General features: G+C 50.3%; 1 protein-coding gene across 6 annotated transcripts in view; it reads left to right on the top strand.

The window, feature by feature from the left end:
• Nucleotides 1-12,949, top strand: part of PKNOX2 (PBX/knotted 1 homeobox 2) — a 263,949-nt gene that overhangs the window by 176,845 nt on the left and 74,155 nt on the right. For 4 of the 6 annotated variants that reach the window (XM_084782949.1, XM_084782952.1, XM_084782947.1 and 1 more), the window contains one exon: nt 8,741-8,849. The exons of 1 other annotated variant lie outside the window; for it this stretch is intronic. In XM_084782949.1, coding sequence (XP_084639075.1) covers nt 8,763-8,849 — 87 coding nt within the window. In that variant the 5' untranslated portion in view covers nt 8,741-8,762. Of the gene's footprint in view, nt 1-6,913; nt 7,005-8,740; nt 8,850-12,949 lie in introns of those variants that run through there. One more of the 6 variants, XM_084782950.1, reaches the window with a different exon arrangement.

Below are 12,949 nucleotides of genomic sequence, written 5' to 3'. Positions count from 1 at the left end.
GACAATCCACTGTCGCCACCATCCGTGGAGGATCTGGAGGACTCTCTCGTTAATCACTGGAGCATCCAAGACCTTAAGCCCTCTGCTCTCCCTGCCCCTCTCTTCCTCCCACACACGATGTTTGGGAAGACTCAAAGGAGGCTGGAGAGCAGACAGAGACGGGAGTAACTAAGATGTGGTGATCCCAGTGGTTGAAGGGCTGAGGCAGGAGGATCTCAAGGTGAAGCCACCCTTCTGAAGGAGGCTGCACGATCATCCTCAGCAGCTCCCAGAAAAGGGAAAGGGGGCGTTCAGAATGCTATCTTTGGGTTAGAGCATTGCCTGAGGGGTGGGCAGGCTTCCCCTAGCTTCCATTTCTGAGCACAGGAGAAGAGTGTTAGGGTAAGGGAGATTTTCTTTAAGTTGGACATTGCTGACAAAAAGCAAGACCCATCCGGGCGTGGTGGCGCACGCCTTTAATCCCAGCACTCGGGAGGCAGAGGCAGGTGGATGGCTGTGAGTTCGAGCCCAGCCTGGTCTACAAAGTGAGTCCAGGACAGTCAAGGCTACACAGAGAAACCCTGTCTCGAAAAACCAAAAAAAAAAAAAAAAAAAAAAAAAAAAAAAAAAAAAAAAAGCAAGACCCAAGTTCAGTGAGTGTGATGCTTAAGAGGCTAGCCATCCCGCACTGGGAAAGAGTGGTACCTCCTTTTCAGCAGCCTACCCCATCAGCAGTGCTGGAACCACCCTCTGCCTCCCAGCATGGGGAAGCACAGACCCTTCTCATGCGAAGCACTGTGAGCACCATGCTTCCCCTCACAGCCAACGGGTTCCTCCCCCCCCCCCTTTTCTGGTTTTGTGTTGTTATTTTATTTTGTTTAAAGGAACCAAAGGGAGAAAAATTGCCAAGTTGTAAAGTGCTTAAAGAAGAGATGAGAATCTTCATCAAAATGCTAAAAGCTGGAGGGGGAGCGTAATGTGCAAACTCTTGCCTGCTATTTATGGGATTGATTCTCAGATCAAGAAGAGGCAAGCAGTTGGATGAAAGGAATTATTGTTAAGCTCCTCGGTAGGAAGATCTAATGGACAATTGCTGCTATCAGGGGGAATTAAATTGCTGTTTCAGTTTGTAAAATATATCAGCGGCTTTTTGAAGGCAGCGAAGGTGTGACAGCTAGGGAGGCAGGGAGGCAGGGAGGCAGGGAGGCAGGAGGTAGGGGCTCTACCACTCTGCTGGCCTGGGATCCAGTGGGAACGGCTGAGGGAGGGGGCTCTGGCCCCTGGTCTGTGTTTTCATGCTGTACTGGAGGAACAGTCAGAGGGGGTGGGAGGGTGTTAGCCAGTGAACTCTGGGCCCTGATAGGCTGGGACCTCTGTGTGCTAGAGCCACATGCTTCCTAGTGATAGACCAAGTCAGTAGGCTCTTCTGTGGCAAACCCTCCGCGGAAGGCTGGAGTCCAAGGAAAGCGGGTTCTATCCACTGAAGAGTGAGGAGGTGCTGAGGGCAGTGACGAGGCACCGTGGTCCTCAGCGATCCCCAATGCTCCCAGCAATGGCTAGGCCCAACCCAAACCCTGCTTAGTCAAATCTTTTGCCTTATGGCACCACTAAGCACCCCCTCCCAAATGCTATAGATACCAAGGGATACAGAGTGCAAAGCAACCACTCCACACACCCCGGAGCTGGTCTCCGGAGCAAACGTGCTGCTTTCTAGGCTGGATCATAAAATGGCTGTGTGGAAAAGAGTCACTTGCTCGCTCATAGGGTGACATACTGCTATTCCAGATAAAGAGCCAGCAACGAGGTGGGCTTTGGGGTGGAGACAGCTGGTATGTGGCGGGGCCTTGTGAGTAGGACTCCTCCTTGGGGGTGAGGATCCAAAAGGAGGTCTGCGTTACTCGTATTCTCCATGAGGCACTTAGGGCTGATGAAGGAGAGAAGGAAGGGGACTTTTCACATCTCTTAAAGAATCTGCTACACCCCTACTCTGTTCCCTGAAGGCCAGCATCATGACACTAGGGCATGACCTGGCACCACCTTCTTCTCCATAGGAAACCGTAGAAAGGTAAAAAAAAAAAAAAAAAAAAAAAAAGGAACATCAGCACAGTGAGTTGTAAGTGGCCAGAGAGCTTGGTGGCCTTGCTAATAGCTCTACTTCCTGCTCAGGTCTGTGGGCTCCCACTGAGGAGCTAGGGGGGCACTAGAGATTGCGGGCTTTCTGGTTGCAAGAACCGAGGCTCTGGGCCAGGTGCAGTGTGTCCTGGGACCCGAGTAACCGGAGAGCTAGCCATCCTTGGGGCCGAGAGAAATCGAGGCATCAGAGCCGAGAGCAAACACTTCTCCTCAGCTGTTCCTATCCCGCCTGTCTTTCTTTTAGTGATATGACCGCAGGTCCTGTGCCTGCCTCCCAGGACCCACCCTGAGTTTGATCTGACCAAATGAAGGACTGCCGTTTGCCTTCAACATCCTGAAATCAAAAGGAGTAGGAAGTGGTGTCTGCCAGGCTCTGGCCTTCCTGTCACCAGACTTCAGGTCCTGGGGCTTCGTCCCAGCCCTAGCAGGGTTCTCATGAGTCATCTTGTACGGTGGATTCTGCAGTGTTTGATGATCTGGGAGTTAGGTCAGGGTCCTGGGGTACCTGTGTCTTTTTCCAAGGATTCTTCAGTTCTCACCGTAAAAACCCTTCATGTCTCCCCGCTTTGAAAACTAACTTGGATGTTAGTCTCTGCTCACATTTTAGAACTTTGTAGCCCACGGATGCGTCTCATTTCCACTCCCTCCTCTCCCATCCCCCACTGGCCTCAGACTTGTCCTGTTCCCTGATAATTCCAGTCATTCATCCCAGGGACCACAGACTTCCTGCAGAAACTCAGCTTCTAGCCTGTGGTTTCTACTGAGTTTTACAGAGACCTAGGGAGTGTGTGTGTGTGTGTGTGTGTGTGTGTGTGTGTGTGTGTGTCTGTGTGTGTGTGTGTGTGCATCCGCACGCCTGCGTTTCTTTAGATAAATCCACAGAGTCACATGAAATCAGTGACAGGTTGACACCGTTATTTCAAGATTCATCGCTCCGAGTTGCCAGCAGAGGAGAGCTAGCCAATTCCTTCCCACCACCAACACTTTTTTTCCAGGCATAATTTATAGCACTGGGGTGAATTTGTTTCCAAAAGATGAATATCACACTATCAGCAACAGCTGCCTCTCATTTTTATTTGTTTTTAAATTTGACTCAAAGTCCAATTCTCTACACACATCCGAGGCTGTAAATCCTGAGGCGACTGATTCCTTGATTTAGTAAACAGGTTATATTATATAATGCAATTAAAGAGGTGCCTACGACGCCACCTACAGGTGGCTTCTGGGAAGGGAGCTGGACTGGCATCATCTGTCACGGGGACAAGCCTGGTCTCTGAAGGAAAAGAAAAGGGCGGGGGGGCTGCGCCACGGTTGAGGCAGCTCCCCCCAGGGAGAAACGAAAGCCAGCCAGGTTACTAAAGCAGCCTGTCAGGCCCTCCTGCTGAGTTCACAGTGTTATTTCAGCCTCCTGCAAATCTGTCTAGACGTCAGAACTGCTGGCCTGGGCAGCTGTTCAGAGGGGGGTTAGGCTTTGGGGATGCAGGTGGAGGAACAACCCAGGAGGCCGCTTCAGACTAGGGTGGTGGAGGATTCCTGGTTTGCTGGCCTCAGGATGCTCCACCACCTGCACTTACTGGTGAATTGGGGGGAGGAAACTGGGAGAAACTGGGAACTGACTGACCTTTGAAACGAAGCTACAGTCCAATTGTTGGCCTTCAATTCAGTGGGCATTTGGGGAGGGCTAACAGTGGCCAATGGTTTTACAGATGTTGGAAGCGCCTTTTGTTTTGCAGTCCAAAAGGGAAAGTGTCTTGTACAGGTTGTAACGCTTAGGCTTTTGGACTGGACGCTCAGGCTAGATCCTGGGACTTTGTAAATCTTACTCAACTGATTCTGCAGATGAGGAAATTGAGACTCACCCACGGGAGTGAGACTTCCATGGGCTTTACTTGTACCAAAGCAAGGAAAGCTGTGGAGGGAGAGGAAGGGGGGGGGGAGCTCTCTTCATTGTTATTGGAGGGTGGGCAGAATACCCAGGGCCACCCCAACACTTCCTGGAGTACATAAGGCTTTGAAACGTCCCATGTTTTTTTTTTTCTACATAGAAAAAGTGGCTAGCATCACAGAAAGCCAGCTTCTGAAGAGGAGAGAACACTCCCTTCCCAGAGCTTAAAAAAAGACACTGAGCCAGCCAGATGTGGTGGTGCACATCTGTAATCCCAGAACTTACTCCAGAGGCTGAGGCTACCCTAGACTACCAAAGGAGATCCTTGTCTCAAAAATAAAATAGAAAATAAAAATGAAGAAAACAAGACCAGAGGGAGCAAAGGAGAGAATGCCACAGATGGAGAAGACAGAACTATCAGGGTCTAAGAGGGCGGAAATGCCCCTCCCTCTTGTTCATAGGCCAAGCACCTGCCCAGTCTCCAGTCTGGAGTGGAGGGGCATGGCAGGGAGGGGCCAGAGCCTTCTCCAACCTCAGCACCGGATACAAGGATACTATTTAGTCCCAGCTAGGGTCAGGAGCCAGGAACAAATGCTGTCAGGCCAGCTGGCCAGACAGTTCCCAATTAGACTGTGTTTCTCATCCTTAAGGCCTTGAGCCCCCAACCCCTACACCCCTACCCAATTACTGCCCAGCAGCATTAACCCCTTTGGTGCCCCAAGCCGTTAATGGAATGTTAATTGGTCTAATGGGTTTCATGTCAACAAGTCCTAATGAGCTCCTTCTAACGAGCTTGGCAATTTTTTTTTCCCCTAAGCCTATGTTTGTCAACACAGTGGAGTTTGTACTCCCGTCTAAGGGCATCATGGCACCGCCTCTGGGGAGCTAGAGCTAAGAAGGCAGGGAGAGGGGCAAAAAACCCTACACATTCCTGTTTTCCAAAAAAAAACAAAACAAAACAAAACAAAACTGAGATTCTTCTGTCCCCGCCTTTGTGGACCCAATGCTCACTTGGCTCCTGAGCCTGCAAAATGGCACTTTGGCTCCTTTTGATGACAGCGTCAGTGATACAAATAACTTCCTCCTGGATATCTTGTAGAGTTGGGTGCTACAGAGGACCCCCCACGTCCCGCCCCCACGCCCCGCCCTCCCACGCCCCGCCCACGCCACCCTCCCCCACCCCCACCCCCACCCCCACCCCGTAGCTAGCTGTCCGGTAATAGTGGTTTCAGCATTAAAGAGAAAATTCCCAAACAGAGTACAGAGCAAGGAATTCTCTGGGGTAAATGGCCCTCAGAGGCCTCTGATTACGGCCTTGGCTGTGGTCCCTTGAATGCCCTGGTGTGATATCTGGTGACAAAAATGAGAGGGCCAGCAACCCCACAGAACCGCTGAGTAAAACCCGGAGCCCTGGGCTCCTCTTTCTACGGCTAAAGAAACTGACATAGGGCAGGCTTCCCCCAGAGGTCCAAGGCCCCCAACTATTGCCAAAGGACTCCCCCACATCCAGACCCTAACAGAGTGAGTCGGACACTCACATTACCCTCCAGGATGGTGTCTGGGCCCCTTCAAAGAGGATCAAGCAGGATAGAGGTGCATGTGTGGGTCTCTAGCAGCTGAACTCCAGGGGGTCAAGTTTCCAGAAGCTTCTATGCTTGTCTGAGCTGAGAAAGTAACTTAAGGCCCTTTGGAAAGAGCCTCTAGTTCTCTTTCAGGAGAAATCCTTAGAGGGCAACGGACAGTGGCCTAGGGAATTATGGCGACCCCAGAGAAAGGGAGGAGCAGGAGACACCTAGGTTCCCTGCTGTACAGCCTGGCAGGCTCAGAAACAAAAAAATGTCTCCGCCTCGTGGATGGCTGATTCTAGGCTCAGAACACTCTTAGCTATCCTTCCTTGCTCTACAACAGCCGTTATCAAGGGATACCATCCTTTAACTGACTGCTGTCTTCACTATGGGAGCGCGAACAAAAGGATGGGGGTTTATGACTTTTCTATTTAACCAAAATTATCCTGTTTGGGTTTTTCGTTGCCTTACTTTCACTATGAGTTTCTGGTTTGGAATGAAGTTACTAAGACTCAAACCTAATTTTAAAAGAAACAGTTGCCCCAACAGGCTGAGAAAACCCTTCCGGGCTGTTACTCCAGCAGTGTCTCTGTTCCATGCTCCCTCTTCTGGACACTTCTGGTATTGCAACCATGTGGCCTTTTCAGCCACTGAGCATCTGAGATTGGTGCTTTCAGGGACTCCTGTCTCTCACTCTCACCCTCACCCCGCGCCATAAACCCTAAGCCCAGTCAAAATTGTTTTATCTGCCAGAGTTCTTAACACCCCTCCCCGCAGATCTCTATTTCCTTATTCTCCCAGCTTTCAAAAGAGAGCACGTATACTCATTTTAGTATCAAGTCTTTGGGTGACAAAAGGGGTCAGGGAAACAGGGTCTTACTACACAGCCCTAGAGGCCTAGGAACTCACTACGCAGACAAGGCTGTTCTCACGACTTGCTGCACCTTCCTGCCTCTTCTTTCCAAGTGCTAGGATTGTAGATGTGTGCCACCACACCTGGCTTTCTTCAAAAGCCTTCATTTGGAAGATCTTTGTAATATCTCAAGAAATTTGCCTCTGGGCAAGAGATGTAGGTCAGTGGTAGAGTAAGTGCTTAGAGCAGCACAAAGTCCTGAAATCCATTTCTAGTACTGCAAGGGAAGGGGAGAAGGAGGAAGAGGAAGTAATCTGCCTCCTCCTTTTCCTTCTGGAATTCTCTCTAGTCTGCCCTTGCTTACTATGACTGGCAGGCACCCACACAAAGCCGGGCCATGATGACAAACCTTAATCATTTTCCTGACAGAAGAGATAGGCTCTCCTTCTCTGCTCTCCCCTGGGCTCCTGTGCGAAAGGATAGCCTGCGTCTCAGTGCTCATCACGTGTTGAGATGGACCCAAGGCAAGCCTGGAGGTCTGCCTTCTGAGGCTGGTCAGGATGGAGAGAAGGCAAGCCCTGAAGCCAAGGTGACCGCTCTGCTCAGGCGAGGCTGTTGCTCCGGCACTGTCATCCCCAGCCCCCACTTTCTTTCTTTCTTTCTGCTAAATTATCACCTCCCTCTACCAACCATACCCTGTGGAGGGAAGCTCTGGCCTCACTCATCCATCCTGCCTCTCTCCTTAGCACAGTTCCCTGCACAGTTGATATGTGACAAGCATCTGTTGAATGAAACATGAATTCCCACTGCTTTGCTTGTGCGCTTGAGGTCAAAGCATGCCTGGTACTTTGGAGACTCAGGTCAGGGTAGTTCTCTCTTTCTCTTCCTGAAAAGAAGACTCACAGCCCCTCTCTCTCTCTCTCTCTCTCTCTCTCTCTCTCTCTCTCTCTCTCCCTCTCTCTCTCTCTCTCTCTCTCTCTCCCTATCTCCTCCCTCCCTCCCTTCCCCTCTCCTCTCCTCTCCCCCTCCCCTTCCCCCTCTTCCCCTCCCCTCCCCCCTCTTTCTTGGGACCCACATATTTTTTGACTGGCACCTTTAAGATACTTTTAAGTTGCTACAGACCTCAGATATGCAGACATTTTGGTAGGCTCTGGGAAAGGGGAAACTGATGGAGCCCCCAAGTGCCCTCAAGGAGAGACAGGCGAATTGAACATTGGCTCACTAGCCCCCTCTGGCCAGGAGACTGTTTTCACCCCTTCACGTTCTTAGAGCTCACCGCCCCCACCCCCATGCTGGACGGTGCTATATCAGCAACTAGCCCATGAGTGGCTGGCTTTAAATATTTCAGGGCATCCACTGCAGCTCAGCATCTCTCTGAGCATTCCGTTTCTCTGGGTGGTACTGCCAGGGTGTCTCCACTTACAAAACATGGTCTGGTTCAAGGAGAACGTTTGAGGCCCCAAGGGGCAGTTCATTTACTGGTGGGAGGTGGTGTGGGATGTAGTAGAACAGACCCGCAATACACACATGCACACACACACACACACACACACACACACACACACTCACCAATTTACGCACACATTTTCTCATAGCCTGTCTCCTATGTAAGAGGCAGGCCATCCATTTGGCAATTCTGGCTTTACATACTGGTGACTCTATATTGGACCAAACCCAGAGAAATTCCTGGTTCACAGTATGCACCTAAGAAAACCAAAATGATTGGGGCTCTTCTGTTTTTTCCGCCCCTCCTCTCCCCAAAAAAAAACCTCCATGCAGGTCAACTCTGGACTAGTCTTGAAGAGGGCTGATGGCCCATGTCCCTTGCTTCCACTATGAGGTCTAATGAGCACACTTGGGAGAGTAAGCCTGGTGCCTGGAGACCCTGAGTTTCAAAGTTAGAGGCAGCTCGGCTTCCTGCCTAGGGGGATGCTGTTGGTTCACCTGAATGCCTGTGAAGGGTTGAGCAAGGAGCACCCTTGTCAAAGTGGGGAAGATGAGTCAGGCCAGCCAAGCTACCCGCTGCCTCCCTGCTTATCAACCAGACTTGAGCTGATGCTGTGTGAAGCATCATCACCGCAGGGGTACAGATTGTTTTACATGTAATTTGAATATTATTTCTTTTGAGTCAAAATAGCACAGCAAACCCCTCTCCACATGGCCCCCTCCCATAGTTCTGATTAGTTCCGTGGAAGAACCTCCCAGTCCCTGCAGATCCTGTCAAATCCAGGTGTTGCAGGTGGAAAAAATAATGTGGAGCTGGTTAGTCCCCTCGGCTGCCTGTACCCTGTACTAACGGTGCGGCCCCTTTTCTTCTGCCCACAGATCCTCCATGTGAATCAATCCCATGATGCAACATGCCTCCCCAGCCCCAGCTCTGACAATGATGGCCACGCAGAATGTCCCTCCCCCACCCTACCAGGACAGCCCCCAGGTGAGTGTGCCAGGGAGGAATGGGGAGGGAATGGTAGCCTTGGAACCCCCAGGAGAGGATGGAAGCGGGATAGTCCCAGGCCACTGGCAGCCCTGACTCAGCTTTACTTAGCCTGTCAAGCCCTGGGGAGACCTCTCTGGAGAGTCTGGTCTGGTGATACAGATCCTTCAAGAGTCACTGGACTTGGCAAAGCACCAGGCTGGGTTAATTCTATCACCAGGACCATAGCCTAGAGTTGTGGTCATAGACCTGTCTGCCACCCCTCACCCTGCAGACACTGGAAAGTACAGCTAAAGACGGCACTGCTCAGGGCAAAATTCACACTGGAGATGTGCACAGTCTGCTTGTGAGTGTTCAGGAAACGGTACCAGATCTCCCTCCCCCTGGTTTCTTCTGACCAGTGCCCGGCTACCTGCCTGTAAGGCGACTCTCTTGGGGCTCTGTTGGGCTTCTGCCTACAATGGGCAGGATTCTTGATCCATCACTTCAATTCCTCCCCCCACCCCCCACCTCCAGTTCCCACCTTCCATCAGCAGCTCGGCTCTCCATGTTCTTTTGGGACTCTGTCCCTTGTTGCAAAACCTGGGACCTTCAACAGCAGCGTCTTCCCACTATTTTGGTTCCCTCTGTTTTTGTTGTTGTTATTTTGTTTTGTTTGGGAGGGGGTGTTTTTGTTTTTCTGGAAGCTTCTAGCTTGTGTGGATGGGGCTGCTGCAGTCCCTGAGACCCATCCCTTGTTATTTCTACTTTGGGTGTCTCCCACCAGCCGCTGAGTCTCTGAAAGCCTGAGTTCTGGGGCGGTGCTTTTACAGGAGACAACTCCCCCCCTTTTTTTTTTTATCTTTATCTGGTGTTACCCTCCTTTCTTTATCATAGCCTTGCAAGTCCGTCTCAGTTCAGTAATCACCTATTGGACACGTGTCATGTGAATTGCATCCTCTAGAATGTTCGCTTGGCATTTAACCAAAGGAAGTTCTACTGTGTGTCATTCCACCGTCTCTGCAACTGTCCTCTGACTGTCTCTGTCCCTTTTACACCAGCCAGGGATAGTTCAAACACAGTTGTCCTCACAGAGCACATGGAAGCGAGTGTTGAGATGTGGAGACAGAACAGGGGACTTTGTTCACATTAGGTCCTATGAGCGCAGAGCTGCTGTCCTGTACACCATGACACTTCCAACCTCTGGGGAGTTGCTAGGTGATGTGAGGCCACTTTGCAGACCATCTTTGACTCCTCTCTCTCCCAGAAACTACAAGACCCCTCATCATTCATTGACCTTCCTGCACATGTCCTTGAGTCTCCAGGATTGCTCTACACAGGACCCTCATGCTCCGTCCCTGGAGCTCTTCAATCTTAAAAATTAGAGTGAGGGAGGGTCTGGAGAGATGGCTTAGCAGTTAAGAGCACTGTCTGCTCTTCCAGAGGTCCAGAGTTCAATTCCCAGTAACTATGTGGTAGCTCACAACCATCTACAATGAGATCTGGTGCCCTCTTCTGGCCTTCAGGTGCACATGCAGGCAGAGCACTGTATACATAATAAATCAATCTTTTAAAAAGAATTAGGAGGAGGATGGAAGCTAAGGAAGAAGGGTTAAGGCAGTGGTAGAGTGGGTGGGAGGAAGCAGGGAGCAGGGTTCCTGAACTACAGAGGGTTGGGAACAGGGCTACAGAGGTTTCTGGTTTGTGGAAGGAAAGCTGCTTTCTCCCAGGCTGGGGTACTGGCCTTTGGAGTTAGGTGGCCCCAGGGTTCCCTGTCCCCCTCTCGCCCCCCGCCCGTTCTTTAGGTCTGGGGTAGTTCTTCCACATGTGCTTGGCCACTGGCATTCCACGCAGCTGATCTGCTGCCTTCCTCCCTCTCAGCTTTCAAGAGCTAACCCCAGCTCCTCAGGGGAAAACTGTGCTCTCTTTCCCTTGTAATGGCATTATCCTAAAGAACCAGCTGCTCTCTGACACGGTGTCTTCAGGAAAGCCAGTCCTTATAATAGGACCGTGGGTCAGCCACACAGGGACTCATCTTAAGTGGGGGCTCTCAGGAAACGAGACCCACTCTTTCATTACCCCCTTCAGGTCTAATCTTCCGACTTCTGTTCCCTATGTGGCACAGCTCCAGGTCACCTCCCCCAGAAACCCAGTTTCTTTCCCAGGCAAGGAATGGACAGTCTCTGATATGAAGTCCCCAAAATGAGAAAGGGAGCGGGAAGCAGAGGCTCCCCTCGGAGACCCATGCAATCGTTTTAATAATGTTCCCGTTGTGCTAAGGGCTAGCAATACTGAGCATAATCTATTCAAATGCACAGGAGAATGTCACTTTGGAAAATTAGGAATCTGCATTAAAAAATTCCCAAGCCCCGGACCTTCTTTATAATAAATTAGAATTTTTTTTTCTAGGCAAATTCTTAACTTGGCAATTTTCATTCTGAAGTTTGGGGAATAAAGTTATTAAAAAATGAGGGAGACTTTTTTTTCCTTTTCCATTTTAGTAGAAAAGCATTAATGGTTATGGCCCCATGCTATTTGGGCATAAGCCAAAGTGGTGTGATGGCTAAGTGGCTTCTAGCCCCTCTGGGCTGGTTTGAATTTGTCTGGGGGAAACTTCGTGACTTCTCATAAGGGCATCTTTCTGTTTATTATGCTCTGAAGACTGATTGTATATTTAGACATTGCAAAAGCAACAACCCAGTAGTACCCTTCAGGTGGGCTACTTCTGTCTTCCTGTAGCTTTCTGTTGACTTCTGTTGGAGTAGCAGTGCCCTCTACTGTCTAAGTACAATACCTCATACTCTGGTTTCCCTTCAGATCACTTACTCCCCCCCACCCCACCCCCACCCCTGGTCTTTTAAAAAACTATAATACCTCAGTGCCAATATTCTGTGTCTATGCCTTTGATTCAGACTTTCATTCCGTGCGCCGAAGAGACAGGGGTGGTTTGCTCAGATTCAGAATTCTATAAGGATTGGTTAATAAAAATGTTGTCTACAGGGGGGCTGGGTGTGGAGTAGATGAACGGACCTGACTCAGTTCAATGCACCATTTTGATCCCTCTATCATTTTTTTTTCTTTTCCTCTGCAACAGGCCTGGCCACAGTAGGCCTGGCCAGCATAGCCACTGGGGGGTTTTTACAGCCCCCACCTCCTTCTACCCCAGAATCCCTGCAAACTCTAATGGAGCTCTCAAAGCCATGCCCCCTTATTATACATTCATAAGATACCAGCAAATGTCGCTCTGGTCTCCTTTCTAGAATTCTCAGGGTACCGGCCACCCCGTGACTCCTTCTCGTCATATATCCTTCATTCATATTCTCTCTTCCACCTCAGGAATACCTTTGAAGTCTTCCTGTTTCCTGTCAGGCAGCATCTGCATATGCGCCATCTCCCACCATGCCAAGTTCTCCCTTCTGTAGCTCCCCAGCAGTTCCAGGAACCGGGGATCTAGTGTGAGGGCAACAGCTTCTCCACCTTTATCAAGCCCCAGGAACCAGAAGGCAGCAAGCCCCCACCCTGCTCTTCCTCAAACATAGACACATACCTACTGTTCCACAAATGTTCTTGGTTTGCAGGCAGGGCACACGGTTAAATCATCTGGCCTGTTGGTGTAGATAGCCAGTATTTCAAAACCCTCTGCCTGCACATCTCCAGCAAGCCCTGCTGCATGTATATTTGACCAGAAAGCAGAAATCTTAATGAATCCTTTTTCAGGCCTGGTGGGTGTGGCCCTCAGTGGGTAGGGTAGATTAGGAACCAATGGACAGGCAAGCACAACTTGCTCTCTCTGGTGAATGAGGAAGCCTTATACTCAGGCCTGGCTTCCTCATTCACCAGAGAGAGCATGATGGCAAAATGAAAACTCAGCAACCATGCTCAGTTGGGATGCTCCCTTCGGAAGCAAGGCAAGCATTTGCTTGAAGCCCTTTGAAAGCAGAGTTCCACTGCTTTACTGCCCTGCAACCCTCGGACTAAAGAGCTCAAAGAGCTCGGCGTCAGGGACCAAGGAAACTGCATTCATAGTTCCAGGGTCAAAATGGTGCTTTCCCACCTTCTGCAGCGGGGGAGGAAGATAAGACAGCGAGAGCTGGAGCTTCAAAGCGTTCTCTCTTGTCCCA

Source organism: Acomys minous (genome assembly GCF_964271855.1).
Source record: "Acomys minous genome assembly, chromosome: 5".
Lineage (NCBI taxonomy): Eukaryota > Metazoa > Chordata > Mammalia > Rodentia > Muridae > Acomys > Acomys minous.
The sequence above is the reverse complement of the archived record's forward strand: the minus strand, read 5'-3'. Positions and strand labels throughout refer to the sequence as shown.